At 28.9% G+C, this 18,393-nt stretch overlaps 1 protein-coding gene across 1 annotated transcript in view; it reads right to left on the bottom strand.

Annotated features, from left to right (window-relative positions):
• Positions 1-17,160, bottom strand: part of LOC142326864 (kin of IRRE-like protein 3) — a 97,102-nt gene extending 79,942 nt beyond the window's left edge. Inside the window, exon 1 of the mRNA XM_075369597.1 lies at positions 17,127-17,160. Coding sequence (XP_075225712.1) covers positions 17,127-17,160 — 34 coding nt within the window. The remainder of the gene's footprint in view (positions 1-17,126) is intronic.
• Between the last annotated feature and the right edge of the window lie 1,233 nt (positions 17,161-18,393).

Below are 18,393 nucleotides of genomic sequence, written 5' to 3'. Positions count from 1 at the left end.
TGAATAAAAAAAGATAAATGCTATAAGCTAAAGCCACTCAAAAAAAAGAAGAAAATTGGCTTCCTTAGATCACCAAAGTTATACAATGCTGATTTTTATATCATTATATAATATTGACATTTATGAGTGGTTGAATATTATAGTAATTTATCAATACTAACAAAATGTTTTAGGATAATATGCTTCTTCATTTAGAAGATATTTTTTTACTTTACATCTCAAAATTAATTTTCAGTTAAATTGGTTTAAGTAAAGAAAGATTTTCACATTCTAACTTGATCTTTTGGTATTTCGCCCATTTGTGATGCAATTACAATCTAACATATTTTACCATTTTTATGAAATTTTGCAGTACGGTTCTTAGGCTTTAGGCGGAATGATACTTTATAATAATTTCGATTTCAAAACGGTGACCACTATTTTTCTTAGATTGCGGGGAGGAAACAAAAGAATCTGCGATGGTGAAGTTTCCCCAAAACTGATTTTTCCTTTTCTTTATTGTCTTTTTAAAGGTTTTTTGTTCTAAGAATTTTTTCGTTTGTAATTATAGCGCATCATGGGACTTATTCTATTCTCCTCTAGCACCAAATTATGTTTTCATGTTAGTTAATTATTTTTTTTCTTTCATTCATCTGGTGTTTGTTTGATTTTTATTTCGTTTTTAGAAAATTGTTTAATAATTAAATAAAATAAATATGCAAGTGAAACTTATTTTAAAGTAATTACTGTAAATGGTTTATTGATCGAATAGCATGGCATTGACAATTTTAAAATATTTAATATTTTAAATATTCACTTCTAAAAAAACTTTATGTCAACAGTATATTGCAATTGCCCATCCAAATGAAAACTAAATCCAGCTGACTTACCAAAATTATCTGTTTTATCAAACTTGGCCTCGACTGTTGGTATTTATCCTTACTTTAAAATCATTTAATTCCCAAGATACTACACTCTTTAAGACATTTCCAGGTGTTGTAGAATCAGCAGGTTTTAATTCGATGAAAGTAGTGGATAGTTTATGCTTTATTTATAAATCTACTTTTATTTTACAACTTTTATACTGCTAAACACTAAACTGATCTGATCGTAATGAAAAATTTACCAAGAGATCGGATAATTAATTAAGGAAGACTACATTAATTGATTACATATTAAATATATAATTAATTACTATGAATGTTATTTTAAGGTAGCGAACAATTAATTGTTGTAGTATATAAAGTAAAATATTATTAAAACTTAAGTTCATTATTTATTATTTATTTTATTTTCCAAAGGGAAACGCTAAAGTAATAATACTGAAAATTTACAGTTGTAGAAAAAACAGTATCTGGCATTTTATTTGTAGGTCAAACCTCGGTTCAGTGTATTTTGTTATCGTTGTAGCTGTGACTTTTTTCTTTCTTTAGATTACTGCATCGGTAAAAAACTCTAAAATTCGTAAAGCCTTTTTACGCAATTCTATGCCTTTTACAGCTGGTTTTATGAGCGGCTGACCTATATCGGAAAGACGTTGAAATTATTCGTGCGTTTAAAATCCTATTTCATTCTTCGTTAAATAAAAAACAATTCCTGAAGTTTCATTGTGATAAAAATTCATATAAAAACCAAATAAATAAAAAAAACCTTTCCATTGTGGTAACAACTAAGCTTTTACATTTAATTCAATTTCATTTCTGTTACGTAAAATAAATAAACTAAATAAAATTTCATTTGTTAAGATTTTATCTTGGTATTATAATATAATCTATTTTGCCTTAGAAATTAATTAAATCAATCAAAAAGAGGCTATTAATTTTATTATCCCAAAAAATTTTCATTAATAATTTCAAAAAGTGACCAATATAATTCTTGTCTTTGCATACAAAATTTTTTTTCTTGATAAATATTAACGGTTGTTAATGTAAGAGTTCCAATGTAATTTTCGAAAAACTTGCGCTTCTGCTAGTTTTCTCACTATGTTACGTTATTTCAGAAACTGCCGCTTGGAGCATTTAGTATTGTGGTACCGTTAGTATTTGTAAATGATAATAATAATTGTAAATTAAAAACAATTTTATAAAATTTTTTATAAAATTAATCAGCTACAAAAATTATAACTTCAATTTTTTAAATATATTTAAACTATAATTATTATACGTAAATTATATTTTAATTTTATAATTGTTATAATTTATTTCACAAACTGACATTTTTATTTTCAAAGAGCCGTTCAATACTTCATAAGTTGCATAGAATCAAATGAGAACTGACAATTTAAATTTGTAGGTTAAGTTTATTGTTATTGAATGCAGGTGTATACATCATTAAAATTCATGAAAAATCATGTAAAATACTCAAGTCAATACTGCATCTTAAAAATTTGCACAATGTATATTTTTTAATTACACTTTAAAACGTTATTTAAATAAATAATATTCTCAATAAGCGTGCAATTCTAGCAGACTCGGGAATGCTTCGCTATTGCTAGATTTGAGTATATATAAAAATTAAATGAACACAATTGAAAGTTTCATAAAACCTTAAAAACAATGAACATTAGGAACTTCACAAAATGTAACCTTTCACTTTACAAAAGTCAGTAGGTAAATAAATCCAAATGGCAAAACAACAGCACTACCTATCGGATTTAATTCACACCACTCTCTAATCACAGTATTCGGTGGCAAATAATTTTTTAACGAAAAGGGTTGTGGCTGCAAAATCATTACAATTAATACTCAACATTAAGAAACTTACAAAACATTACGGAACTTCATAAAATTTAACCATCACTATAAAAGTCAGACTGTAAATTAATCCAATTGTCAGAACAGCACTACCTATCGGATTTAATTCAAACTACTCTCTAAACACAGTAGACTGTTAAAAATATGAATTTTAATATAATAACAACATTAAGCTACGACGCAAGTAACTGATATGCGAAAAAGCAACAAAATAAAAAAATTTCCTAGAATCCGATCGCACCACCAACTACCGGTTCTGACTGATATGCCAAAAATTAAAAAAATTCTAAAACGCGATCGCAGCGCTGCCTACCGGATTTAATTATGAACCTTAACCATCGCAAAATCAATAACTACTTATAAATAAAAAATTAATTAAAAAAACATTTTCCAGTGGACCAAATTGTGAATCTAAATCATTCTCGAATCCCCTTGAACACACAAAAAATTTCATCAAAATCGGTCCAGCCATTTAGGAGGAGTTCAGTGACATACATACGCATACAAGAAATATTTATATATAAAGATATATGCTTATAGTTGTTCTATATACATATAGGAAAAACAGGATGTAGCTTTTCATATCATACTGAGAAAACATACTCGTATAAACAATTAATATCAACGCTGAATTAACTTTTGCAAATCAGTTCATTAAAATAAACTATATATGTTCCGCTTTTGCCGTTGGGTGCTGCTACTAGCGAGTCCTACGTCATAATACCGCAAAGAGTGATTATTGTGATGTAGCGACCAGTATTCATTCGGTGCCAGAATCTGACCCAGAGCGGTCATGTTGTACATTCAGTCAGACATGTTCGAATAAACGCTTTGTTTATTAGTATTCTTATACGTTATTAAGTTTAATTATATGTGTAACGTTATATATTAAATGTTTAATTATTTACTATCGAAATGTCAAGACGACAAGCAATTAAATAACAATTCAATAAGCAACAAGGCCTTGTTTTAATTCATCACCTATGCATCTACAGTTTATACTCGCTCTAAAACATACTACAAAGGTTTTGCAAAGGCCATAACACCATATATGCTCAAACATCAATATTACGAAAATCTTACCCAATAACAACAAAAAATAAACAAAAATTTAAATTGCACACACTTTCGATACATCATAACAACAATTATTATAATCATTGGCACCACATTCAACGGCATTTAGCACTCCAATTGACAGACTCTGAAGAAAATGTATCAGAGAAATTCTTTATGTATCAGAAAAGATACTTAACGTTACAGGGAAATTTTTTTTATAAATTTCACATTCAAATATAAATTATGCTGTAGTCATCTTAAAATCTTTCCATTTAAATTTTAAACCACCGTGAGACATAAATTTTATTTTTTAATTTATGATAAATGATTTCAGAACTATATCGATGTATAAAATTATGAAATCTGGATTATATTATATACCAGCTGACAAACTACATCAGTAAATAGATTCAATAGAACCCATTTAAAACTGTACTGAGTTTTAACAATATTATCCAGTTAATTAGAATAATATAAAGATTAATTAATTAATAAAGATTCCTTACTTCTCATTGTAGTTATGAAAAAAACAAACACAAAACGAATTGCTCATTGAAATTGAAATATTTCCATTAAAACATTATTAGGTAGATAAATCAAACACGTAGGTTGATTTTACATTATACTCTCAAGATCAGAACTATCTCTCTCTGCTGTAATAGTCTAACAATAATCAACTGAACTATACTTAAAGAAATCAGTAAGTTATATTATTATGAACGATGTCATCAGTTAAAAAATTACTTATATAAAAAATAAGTCATTAAAAATAAGTAATTTTATTATTGTTTTAAATTGTTTAATGCTATTATTTACAGTCGCATCAACAATTACAGTCATTAACGACTAAAATAACACTGAATGATCATAAATAACAAAACTAAACAATAAAGGAACAGAAACAATAAAGAATAAACAAATACAAGTAACTACAAACACAAATTAAATTACATAGATCAGAAAAAAACCCAGTAAATTGTAATCATTCCGCTGAAGGAGAGGAACCGCAACAGACGTTTTATACCTTCTTTCCGGTTTAGTAGAGATTTCATATCTGAACCCAAGTGTATGTTTTTTCGGATGGTTCCAAAGATTAGGCAATCAAAGAGCAGATGGTGCACGATCCGTTTGACCTTACACACCTCATAGATCTGCTGAGGAGAACCAAATAGATGAGCTTGGGTAAGCCTGGTATGTCCAATCCTTAGCCGAGTTGATGACTTGGTCTCTTCTGTTGCTCAGAGAAAGAGGATTCTCAAGCAAACTTTCCCGGATGTTACGGAATGCCGTGGGAGAACTCAGCAGTCAGAACTTATTCCACTGAATTCGCAATTTTACACGGACAGATCTTATGAAGTCTCTCTCACATGTCGATTGTACTTGGAGTCCATTTATTGCCATTTTCTTGGCAGCTGCATCAGCCCGTTCGTTTCCGAGGATGACACAATTGCCAGGGACTCATTCCAATACCGCAGTCTTATTTATCCTTGAAAGGATATCATGAGTAATCTGGACGATGGATTCAGAACGTCTGCAGCTAAAGCTCTCAAGTATTCCTAGAGTCGGTAATTACTAGAAAGCTGTCGTCACTACGGGTTTTGATAAATTTTAAGGCGGAGTAAATTGCAAAGGGCTCGGAAAAGAACGCAGAGGAACAGGCATTAAGCTTATATAATATCTCAGTGTAAGGAAGTTCAATAGAACAGCCACATTAGTCGGCCGAGACAGAGCCGTCTGTATATATGAGAGTGTACCTATTGTACTTCTTAGCCATTTTTTAAATTGGTCTCTAGTCGACTGGAAACGTGAGCCCCGTTTACGACTTCCAGATGGTAAGCATATGATCTCTGAAGATGCGCGTAACCAAGGGACGCCGCATCCTATTTCCTTTCCAAGGATCTTCGGGGCAGGCAGATCTAGTTTTTGGAGATAGTGAACCAGCCTGAGCCTGAAAGACTGCGTCCTTCTTTCAAGTACTGAAGTGCGAGCGTGTCTGGTCATTTGCCGTGAGTATTTGATCGCATGTTTGATAGTCTGGTATTTCTTCATGTGTTTCCTCAATGGGAGTTCATCAGATTCCACCAGTAAGCTTGGTATAGGAGAAGTGGCGAACGCCCCTACTGACATGCGGATGCAGGTGTTGTGCAAAGGGTCAAGTATGCCCTTGATTATCTCTTTCGCAGAATTATATAATAACCCGTATTCTAGCTTCGAAAGAACAATGCGTGTTCAGGGTGATGGATTTATCCGCACCCCAGTTGCAATATGAAATGAGTTTAAGGACATTCATTCTCCTTAGACATTTAGTCTTAGGGTACTTAATGTGGCTCAAAAAGATCAGTTTCTCATCAAAAGTGACACTAAGAAGCTTAACTCGTTTTTTCCCTTTATCTCGTTTTCACTTAATTGTAATCTCATCATGTCTTTGTGTCGGACTGGTTGCCTAGAGAAAACAATAAATTTAAACTTGATACCTACAATTTGAAACCACTACATTGTGCCCATCGTGCACAGAGTTCAACGAATTCTACATTATTTCCCTAGTAGTTCCAATTTCCTTACATCTGCAGGTGATAGTGATATCATCGGCGGAGATACATTCCTTAACTGGCAGTGTGATCACATCAGCCACCCCATTAATAGCCAAGAAGAACATTACACTTAGGATAGATTCCTGTGGGACTCCGTTTTTAATTTCGAAGACCTTTGAAATTACTTCCTTATCTCTAACACGGATCGTCCGTTTACTCAGAAAATTAGCTACAAAGCGCAACATATTCCTGTTAACATTGTTCTGTAACAAGGTAGCAATTTATATTACTTATATAAAAATAGAAGTAAACACGAGTGCACACATGCACACACAGACAGTTCTGAAAATATAATATATATATAAATATGTGTGTGTGAGCGCATGCATGTTTACTGTCTGCTGCGATTTATGATTCACCAAATAAGCTACGAAGGGGTAAGGTATTAATGTTTACTGTGTTGATGCAGCTGTTTCAATTGACGACATCTGTTGCTCTCCTGTCATGCTACAATATTTTATTAATTGTCTGACTAATTCAGTTGTAATATTTGTTGTTTACAGTAAGTCGTTTAGTGTGGTGGGATAGTACTAAATTTTCCTTCCAGTAACGAGATCATATATAAAGTGTAGGACAGTATGCCCATGATGATGTGGTTTAGGCTTCTCTCCCACCACAAAACTTCAATTGCTTTCACCATCCAGTAATCTGCAACAGTTCACGAATCAGGAGTCATCAAAACTAAACTACTTAATAATACAAGTTGTAATTTTGTATCCTTTTCTTGTTTATTTTTGCATGAAATATTTATGATTGGCATTTTAATATCGGAATCTTATCAATCAGTAAATTAGAGGTTGTTTATATATATATAAGTAGTCTACTTGAATCAGACCATTCCGAATACTTTTCTTTGAAAAGATCACTAAATTATTTACAAATTTGTTTTAATTAAAATAGTAAATTGTTCCATTACGTCCTATGAAAATTCCGTAAGAAATTAAAAAAAAAGTATAAGTTGAATAAGATATATTAAAAATTATTGTAATTATAAAATAAAAGATAAAAAAAATGTATTAGTTACTACAAAGTAATTTTTATTAATAAGTACTGAAAATAAGTTAACTGTTATCAATATTTTATAATTGATGACTGAGGTTGAAATTATAACTTCTTACAGCAATCATACTAAGTTTAGATAAAAAATAAATAATAGCGAAAATTGTAACGTTAAATAAATGTACTTTCATTACATTAATTAATTCATATTTTCGTGATAATTTTGATTAATAACTTAAAATCGGTATAAATATACCAAGTTAACAATTTAAAACAATATAAACTGTATAACAGAAGTTATACTTTTCAACGAACCTCACTAAGAGTTAATGAACAACTTTAAACATTAACTGCTTGTGTGTTGGATGAATATCAAGAATCTTTAACAAATAAATATATTTTTTTATTTTACTCTGTTATAAGTGGTATGGGTTAGATTGAATTCTTTATTTAAAACGTAAAAATTTTAATGTATTATTTGAATACTTATAGATATTTTTATTCTGTAAAAGCTTTTGTATCGATTGCTTTTGAATTTAACCCGAGGGAGTTACACAGGATGTAAGGTAGGTCAATTAATTAAATTTTTTTTTTTTTATTTGTAATATTGCTAATGGATATGGGATGCACGATATTTTTCATTACAAATATAGAGTTAGTGCGATGGATTGTGAAATACTTTATAAAAATTGTTATAATAGTTTACAATTTTAATCAGTTTTAATTAAATTAAACCAAGAAAAATAGAGCGTTTATTTGGTGGATTAAGCAGTGACATCATTGCATAATGTTTTTTCTTTTTTTTTTTTTAAGAAGAGGGTTTATTCCATTTAAAAAAAAGTAAATTAGAGACAGTTTTGTACGTACGAGTACAATTCAAGTTTTTTCGTACATTAATATTATCAAAACTTTTGATAATATTAATTATTATCAAAACATATTATTATAACACATTAGTTTGTGTGTGTGTGATTAGGTGCGCATATATATATGTACACGAGTATAACTCATAGTTTTCGCATATTTAAGTATATGTATATATATACATATAAAACGCATGAGTAGAGCAATCGAGGCGTATGGTGATTGGCTGTATGACTTGTAGGCACAAGTACTATTGTCCAGGCATCGGGTTACCGAAAATAGAGAGCGTATATGCCATACGCGAAACACAAGCTATCAAGTGAATGCCATAACAAATAATGTCCAAAGTCCACTACTTCGGACATAATAATGGGCTTCATAATAAATTATATAACACAATCAAAACACAAAAAAAAAATTATTTATCAATCTTCTCACACAAAATAAAAATTTATTATCCAAAAATACGAGATAATCATATGTCACAAAACAATGAAATAATTATATGTCGCGACTACTGTCCAAGAGAATGGTCGCAACTGGTTTTGATACTGTTCCTGAATTATAAAAAGTCAATTTATTTGGCTAAGAGTGAAGCTTATACAGATAGAACCGGGACGGTTCTATTAGTATAATAATTTTAATGCCTGATGAAGGCTTCCGGGTAGGCCGAAAGATCTAGAGTACATATCAACGTGATGGTAAGGTGGATTACAATAATTTATTCATTTAACATATCAGCGGTACCATGCTTGAAAAATTAATTGAATAAATATTGCTATTTTTTATTTTTTTTTAGTAAAGTTTTTGAAGTTTGTTGTATTTTTTTAAAAGTTTTTAGTTTTATTTTCATTTAAATTATGATAGGTCTGTGTGTGACAACAAAGCTACGCGAAAGAGGGAAACCTCTGTATCTTGATAAAAATATGAATGTGGAGAAACAGCATAAATAGACTGTTATCAAGAGTGAACAAGCACTCTCTAGAGTACAGGAATACGAATTATTATTTTATTTAAACTTTTCCAACTACTTTTTTTCAAAAAATATTTTGAATATTAAAATGATGTTAATTACTAAATTATATGTCCAATACCAAGCAAAAATGAGGGGAAAAACAGAAGATATTTAAAAATGGCCTTTACAGATAATGTAATTTTTTATTTAATACATTTTCTATTTAGGTTATCAGGAAAAAATTACATTAAAATCACTTAATTTCTAATGAAATATTAAAATAAAATTATTAAAATCCATCCTTTTGGTAAATTTTAAGGCTCAAACGAACATATAAAGAAACATATTTTCCTCCTTTTATTGAAATCTGTTAAAAAAGGAAAAAAATTAGTTACAGTTGATTAGTTTTCAAAATTATGTACACAATTTTTGTTAAAATTTAATTAATCAAATTATAAATCATAATTTTTTAAAACTAGAAAAAAATAAAAACAAAATGCGTACGTTATTACAACACACACACACACACACACACACATATATATATATATATATATATATATATATATATATATATATATATATATATTGAAATACTAAATATGGGTTGGGTTAAAAAGTTTCTTCGTAGTTTAAAGTGAAAGAGTAAAAAAAGATTTTTTTAAATTTCAACTGAAGTTTATTAAACCCAATATGTGCCATTTTGATCGACCATCTTCTGCCACTTTTAATCTAAAATCATTATCCCGTCACTGTAGAATTTCTGTGTTTCTGGATGAAAAACTGTGATAAGTGATTTTGACAGGTTTTTTAAAACCAAATTTTTTAGCCCGTTAAGACAGTTATGTAAAACCGAAAAAAATATAAAAAACCGTCAATAAACGATCAATATGGTTTATATGGCGGATACATCAAAACCTCCCAGTTAGGTTTTCTCAATTTTTGATGAGTAACCAAGTATGTACGATCTCAGGCGTTGTTGTGGTGAAAAACGACACCTTTCCTTCGATCAATTTTGGTCACTTTATTTATGATTGCTGGGGTTCATCTTACCAGTTGTTGTAAATAAAGGTTAGACTCAGTCGTTTGACAGGACGGCAGCAGCTCATATTAAGTAATTCCTTTCCTATCCCTCCTCTACCCATCACAAACACAGAGCATCGCCTTTCTTGACGTCAATTCCGGGTTTTCTACCGTTTGTCGAACTTCATCTTGCTTCGACCACTATCTTTTCCGTATATTATTATCGGAAAATCTATTTTCATCACATAAAATGAGCTGTTTCAAAAATGGTTCGATTTCGTTTCGTTTTAGCAATGATTCGCAGATGAAAATTCGATCGATTAAATTCTTCATTATTAAATAATACGACACCCAAACATTGAGCTTTTTCTTTCCAACCTTTATCAAATAATTTAAAACTGGTTTTTGGTCGATTTTTAGTTCGTTACTGATAATCTGCCAGTATTGATCAATTTTTGCCATCATCGAATTTTTCAGTCATTGGCCGACCAGAGTGAAGGGCATCATTAACAACATAAACATTTCAAGTTTGAAAACGTTGGAACTAGTTTTGTGCCACACGTACTGATACTGCATCATCTCCATAAACATTAAAAATTTTTTAGCAGCCTTCGTCGCATTGTTCCCTTTTTTTGTAATATCAAGATATCTTTTAATATTCAAATTTCTATATTTTCATTCATTTTCAGTACATAATAACTTTTAAATAAACATATTAACTAATATAATCACAAAGTTTCTAAAAATACTCAATCATATGTGACCTTTAAAAGAGTACAAGTGTTGTTATATTACTAGAATACACAATCTTAAAGCAATCTAACGGGAGTTATCTTTTAATTAATAAAAAAATTTGTCGTAGCAATCCATAAATGTAATAACCTATATGTACAAAAATAAGAGACGCAGTAGTTTACCTGCTCAAAACCAAAAAAAGCTGCACTATATATCAAGAGACCTCAGATACGAATCAATCAATCATTTTATATTTTTAAATAATCTCTACTCTCGTTCCACATTTTAAGTTGTCCTTAACGCTTAATTTCTCTTTATACGATCGGTCAATTTAAAATATTTTTGATTTCAAAGAATTTACAGCCGTAGTTTCATGTTAAAATTTAATAATATAGTAATAAAAATTGCAAATCAGTTTCAAAATACCTAAAACAATGAAAATACTTCTAATAGTAATAGTATTTCATACTCTCAATTCGTTTTATTTTTAGAGAAGTAATAAACAAATATTGTGTTATAAAAATAAAATACTACAATAAAACAATGAACTTTCTTAAGAGAGAGAGAGAGCGAAAATCAATTGAGAGGACAAAATTCTAGCAATTATTTGCTAACAAGGATTTTTAGAAGATAAATAAAATGAGTAAATATATATACGAGTATCTCTCTCTCTCTCTCTCTCGCTGTGTGTGTGTGTGTGTGTGTGTGTGTGTGTGTGTGTGCGCGTGTGTGTGTGTGTGTGTGTGTGTGTGTGTGTGTGTGTGTGTGTGTGTGTGTGTGTGTGTGTGTGTGTGTGTGTGTGTGTGTGTGTGTGTGTGTGTGTGTGACAAAGCTGTAATTCAGATATACCTTTGTTTGACAAGATAATTAATATTATGTGTTTCATTAAGATTAGTTATTATTCTACTAAAAATCTTCGTTAGCTGTGGTATCATGTCTGGAGTAAACTCGACCTAGAGATTCATATAATCAAGAATAATAAAAAGTAATTCTATGGTAGAAAGAAATATTTGGACTCTAAAAGCAAGGTTTATCCGGCTTAAGTAAGTAATCCTAGAAGAAAAATTTGTGGTTATACTGGTTAAGAGAAGTGGGAAAAGTTGGCGGTGGTAGCTTTCCCAAATGAAAACTTTAATTATACGAGGACAAAGATATTAAACATGTTTCATAATTAAAATTCAAGATAAGGAATTAAATACCTATAATTCTAACTTAAAAAAAATTATTATAACATTTATATTTCGTTGATTAAAAAAAATATATAAAACTTTACTGTAGGTGTGTAAAATTTATAAAATAAATACTGGGTAAGAAAAGCATATTATTTTATAATTTTCGATGTATTAATTTTTGTTTAATATTTTTTCTGTTTGAATGAATTCTAAATTTATTCTAAGAAAATGTATAAAAAAAAGTGTTTTTATATTCAAAGAAAGGTTAAAGAAAACTGTCCAGATGGTTTCATTCTCTGACACAGTATATGTTTATTTTGCTTTTTTTTTATTTCTGGTAATGTTTTAATGCGGGGATCGTCGACTTTCTTATGGCTTCGTTTTCGTTTCTTTATACATTTCTTACGCTTATATAATTCATCTTTTCATCTAAACATTTTTTTTATAAATATTTCTTTTAGCTTATTATTTTATAATTTTTCCACCTGTTTTATTCTACTTTAAAACTTTCTTATGTTCATCGATCGACGCTTTATTTGTTATTTCAACCAGATTTAATTATTTTAATTTTACTTATAATAATAAATGATCTTATTAAATTCAAGAAAACTTTATTTTATAAAAATAACTAACTTTGAATTACTACTGAACTTCTGAATACAATGAAATAAAAAAGAGGGAAAATTGTTTTAAAATGTATGTGCGTTTCTGTTAAATTGAAATAATTTTGAATTGAACTGGAATTTTCTCTTTCATTATGAAAAAATTACAAGTTACATGACACTTTTCATTCGGTTTTTGTTTTATCTTTGTTTTACGAGGATTTAGTTTGTTAAAGTAAAGAAAAATAAAGTTATTTTCATCTCATTGAATTATATATTTTAATAGAGCATGTATACGTAATTTACTTGGTCTACATACATATTAAAAAAAACAACCTATAAAATAAAAAATAAAAACATATGAAATAATTTTCAAATTATTATCTAAAAGAAAATTATTGGTTTAAAATAATGAAATTTTTATAATAAAAAACGATTATAGTAGATTTAAAGTGCTAGACAGCGAAACACGATTACACACAAGTAGGAGGTATGTAATATATTCTACACATAGCCTACGTGAGTCGAGATTGCAATTGCCAGCAGCAGTTTTAATGGGTACTCTTCATTCATTCACAATGCTTTTGCCATCCTGTTTTTAATGAAAATGATGAAAATGCATACGTACTGTAGTAACTGTGTTGTTAAAATACATGATTCAATAGGATAAAATATTTCCTATCTTTACTGAATACCGGAATAGAAATCTTTTTTTATAAGCTGCTTTACTAAAGTCATCCATCAGAAAAAAAAACTTAAATGACATGTAAATATCTCTTTTTAAATATACTTAAACGATTATTTTAAAAAATATTCTGTTAATAATAATATGAACTTGAAATGAATAAATAAATAAATAAATAAATAATTTATAAATAAATATTGAAATGAATATCGGAATAAAGGGGCAAATATTTTGAGCTACATTTTAAGATATATACGCGTAAAATTTTCCTTAATTTAAAAAAGAAAATTCAAATTCAAAACTTACAATCCAAAAAATGAATCTTTTTCAATACAGTATTACAACTCTTCAAATACAATTTTTTTGTTTCATGACAAAATAAATAATCTAATTCGTAGGAAGGTTTTGAAAGCACTGTGCATACGTATGCACAGTGCTATATATATGTATACATATACGTGCATACAAAAAGTGTTCCAGAAGGAACTTTAAAAGTGTATTTGATTAAATAATGAAAAAATGTTCATACCGTACCGAAACGCTTTGTTTCAAGTTTTAGCTAATGAAAAACTTTCCACCTATTTTTATTTAAAATTATTGGCAAATTTTAGAACAGAAATCAAAATATTTTGCTATTTGTCACTCAAAAACAATGCATTTCTGGACCCATCTAGAATATTATTATTTTAATCAGAGGAATGGGCCTGTAACGTTTAACAGATACATCCTGGAACATTCTGGATATCGTACTTAATACTCACTTGATTGCTAATTCTCCCATTTTCCGAAAAGTTAGAATGTTAAAATTTGGCAAAGTTATTCTTAAGAGGATTCTTTAGGAAGGGTAAAAAAAGAATTAATATGCGCAAATTTTTCCTAAGAAGTTAATTAAAGAGAGTGCTGACACCTGAAGAGTTTGAAAGCAGACGGGGAAATTTTCCTTACACAGCAAGTATCGTTAACGATATTTTATTTCCTCACCCACCAGTAGAGGGGGAACCGAATTTTAATTTTCCTCGCTTGAGATGCAATACTGAAATATTTACTTTAAAAATTTCCACTGTTATATTTATTGTAAGGTTACGAATTTACCTTTAAACCAATCATAGAGGTTAAACGAAACTAAAGTTACATTTTATGATGTACATTGACGTTCTAATCCAGTTGCGATAGGAGCTTGAAACTATTCTCAGAAATGATAGTTTCAACATTCTATAAACCCATAACATGGTTCTTTCTTTAAATTTTTAAAAATTTGAAGATGAATAAAAGGTAAATTTTATAGTTTCAGTATGATTTTTGATAAAATATTCAGAATATAATGTAAAGTTTTATTTGTAATTAACGCTAAGTACACCTGAAAAAAATTGCACTTTTTTTAACCGCCTGTAAAAGAACTGAAAGATAAGCTTGAATTTTCGAATCTCCGAGAATATTTCTAATATATTAGAAGGAAAAGTAAAATTTGGCGCAGAAGAAAATGAAGCAATTTTACGAATAAGTAAAAAGAACAAAAAACACAGGATTTTTATTTTAAAGTTTCTTAAAAAGCTAAAATTGAGGAATGAATTTCTCAGTGTTATGTTTCTTATGTTCCAAAAGTGATCGAAACAACAAAAAAAAAAAATCATCTTTTAAAGAATAAAACTGAGATAGTCGTCTATACACTCGTCCAAGAATCGATTCGAATTAACTTAGATATATAAATTGCATATTAATTTGTAGCCAGAATATTTTTCTGGTGCTACAAAGTTCAAAAGATAAACAAAAGGGAAACTTAAAAATTTAAGTTTCTACGAGCGAAGAAAGAGTATTTATCTATTCACAAATATAAATAATACAATAAAACTTTTTCTGTTTTACGTTCTTTCATGAATAATAGAAAAAGCTGCAAATTTTGTATATAAAACCTTACAATAATAAGTGTGATGTAACCAACTTACGTTGGTTTAGTTAAATATGAATATTCGATTTTAATATTTTTCTAGTTTTTGCGATTGAGTATTATCACTGTTACGAATGACTCATAACATCTCCTGCTGAGTAAATTGTTCGTAATACATGTTCCTGTTAGTGAAGGGGGAAAAATATTACTGTTTTTTTAAACATTATTCATTCTTGAGCAGATTTGATGGCTATGTTTAGGGGATGGTATTGATGGGTGGCTAAGAAATAAAAATAAATCATACAGAGTTAAGCAGGGTAATGCTGAGAGAAGGAAAGTTTATTTTTGATTTTAATATATAAAAATGGGGTTTTACCTTTCATTAGACATAACGAAATGTGTCTTTATGTCTGCTCAAAATTATGAAATGATTAGAAATTTAGGCACATTTTCTTAAAAATTTTAAGTAAAAATTAATGTAATTTAATAACGCTTTTTTTGTTAAAAATTTTAGAAATTTATTACATTTTATTACCTATTTTATACTTTCTGAAAGCTTTATTTTTATGAAATTAATTTCTTAGTAGGAAGTTACATAATAAAATCGTACTTTAAATTAAGAAAATAGTTTAGAAATAATTTATTTTAAAATAGTGAGCATAAGTGTAGAGTTACAAATAAAATGTTCAAAAACAAAATGCATATCGCCTCGTAGTGTTAAAGTAATAAAGCCTACTTGTTAGTTGTTGAACAAAAGCTGTTATGATTTGAATTCCAATGATTTATTAACTCATGTATCGTACTGGCCTTTATATAAAGGGAACTTAATCAGTAATATATCCTACAAGGTTGTCAAATACTGTTGAGTTATTTTTCATTCTAGGAAAAATAATAATTTTTAAATGTCATTGATTTTATTACCGGAACTACTGTTTTTCTCTTTATATACGGTAATTTTATATTTTCTCTAAAACAATTTTCACGTGTATGTACTTATAATGATAAAATAATATCACCATTTATTTATTTATGTATTAACTTAATCACTGCAAACCGGTATCAATTTGTAAATTGGTTTTTGGATGACAGAATGAATGTTAAATAAAAATTCCAGATGTACTAAGAATAAAATATGGAATCAGTTAATGAGAAGCTACTACACCGAGTGACCGCAATATATTTTAAAAAAGTTGTCAAATTAATATTATAAAATATCTGAAAATATAAAAATTTTCATTAAATAATGATTAACATCAGTAGTAAGACAAATAAGATTTGAATAAACTGAATTTTCTTCCTTGGAATTATTTCTATTATTTAAAATCTTTTTGTGCCCCTTCATCGATTTAAATTTAGGGCTGAGCATTCCATGTACACGGTACATCAGGATACTTTTTTTTAACCTCCGGACCACCATTACGTATTGCTTCAGAGAATGAGATGAATGATTTGTAGCGTGTGTGAAAGTGCCTAACCGGGATACTTGTCCACGGTACATCAGGAGCATTCAGGATACTTGATTATATTATTCTACATTTAAAGAAAATGTTATATAAAACGGCGAATTTAAGGACACAAACCAAGAATTCGATGGTGTATTTATGACACTAAGGTTTCTTTACAAAAAATGAAATCAGGCTTTTTTAACATTTTTGTCTTTATTGTTTTCTAAAACTATTTCAAAATTTTTATTCTAAAACTATTCCGTTTATATTTCGATATACATTCCATTTATCTCTTTAGGGCTGATGTACCGCAAGGTTTAGTTATATCTCCACTTTTGTACAACGTCTGGAGTTATAGAAATATTTTCCTTACACTTACCTATTTCTATTTCAACCATTGATAACCATCTCATTCTATGAAGATAAAGATAATTCTGTATACTTCTGATTGTTCTAACTATACCATGCTAACAATGCAACCACCATTTGAACTAACTAAAAAGCTAACTGAAAAACTCGAAAACAACAATTAACCTAACTTCAACCTAAATATATTTTGTTCATATCCTAGAACATCTTCCAATTTTATCTGATACATCAGTTTGTCAATTCTACATTACAGACTGTTTTAAGGTTAATATTTGGAAAACATTCTACTTGAAAAAAAAAAAACAATTAAAATTAAAGAGAAACAAAGATTAATGAAATAAAAACCTCTTTTTTAGCCAATCATAAAATAATGCCCTAAACTTTTCTTAAAAACTTACTACCTACAAATTTTTATTGACGCTAATCTGTACGCACGCTTATAACAAAGAAAGGTTATTAATTGTAAAATAAGAAATTGTCAGAAAAATATGAATGTTACTTAAAATTTAAGACTGCATATTTTTTTACAGAGATAATTAGCTTTCATTTCTCCTCTAAACTCAAAAATTTATTGTTAAAATACTAATAAACCGTTTTGTTCACAAAAATGAAACAAGAAACGGACCCATTAATATTAACATATGGTCCCGTCTCAATGATTTTAGCAACCCAGTTATTATCTTCACGTTTAGTTCTTTTACTGTTTTTTATGTGAATACTCTCTTATATGTGAATATTCTCTTGAATATTATATGTGAATATTCTCTTTTATGTGAATATTCTCTTTCTTTTGCCTGTTTAGCCTCCTAATTACCGTTCAAATAATACTTCAGAGGATGAATGAGGATGATATACATGAGTGTAAATGAAGTGTAGTCGTGTACAGTCTCAGTTCGACCATTCCTGAGATTTGTGGTCAATTGAAACTCAATCAACAAAGAACACCGGTATCCGCGATCTAGTATTCAAATCCGTATAAAAATAACTGACTTTACTAGGACTTGAACGCTGGAACTATCGACTTCTAAATCAGCTGATTTAGGAAGACGCGTTCTCCACTAGAGCAACCTGGCGGGTTATGTGAATACATATTAGCTTGATTTTTTAAAGACGTGTAATGTTCATAGATTTAATTTTCCGCGTATTATGTTACGGAAGATGATCAATTAAAAATTGGAATGGTATAAGAAATGGATGCAAATGATTTTATACGTATGAAATTATATAAGTAGAGTTTTGGATGCGATGAATTCATGGTATGCTTAGTTAGAGCCTAT

Source organism: Lycorma delicatula, chromosome 6 (assembly GCF_047948215.1).
Source record: "Lycorma delicatula isolate Av1 chromosome 6, ASM4794821v1, whole genome shotgun sequence".
NCBI lineage: Eukaryota > Metazoa > Arthropoda > Insecta > Hemiptera > Fulgoridae > Lycorma > Lycorma delicatula.
The sequence above is the reverse complement of the archived record's forward strand: the minus strand, read 5'-3'. Positions and strand labels throughout refer to the sequence as shown.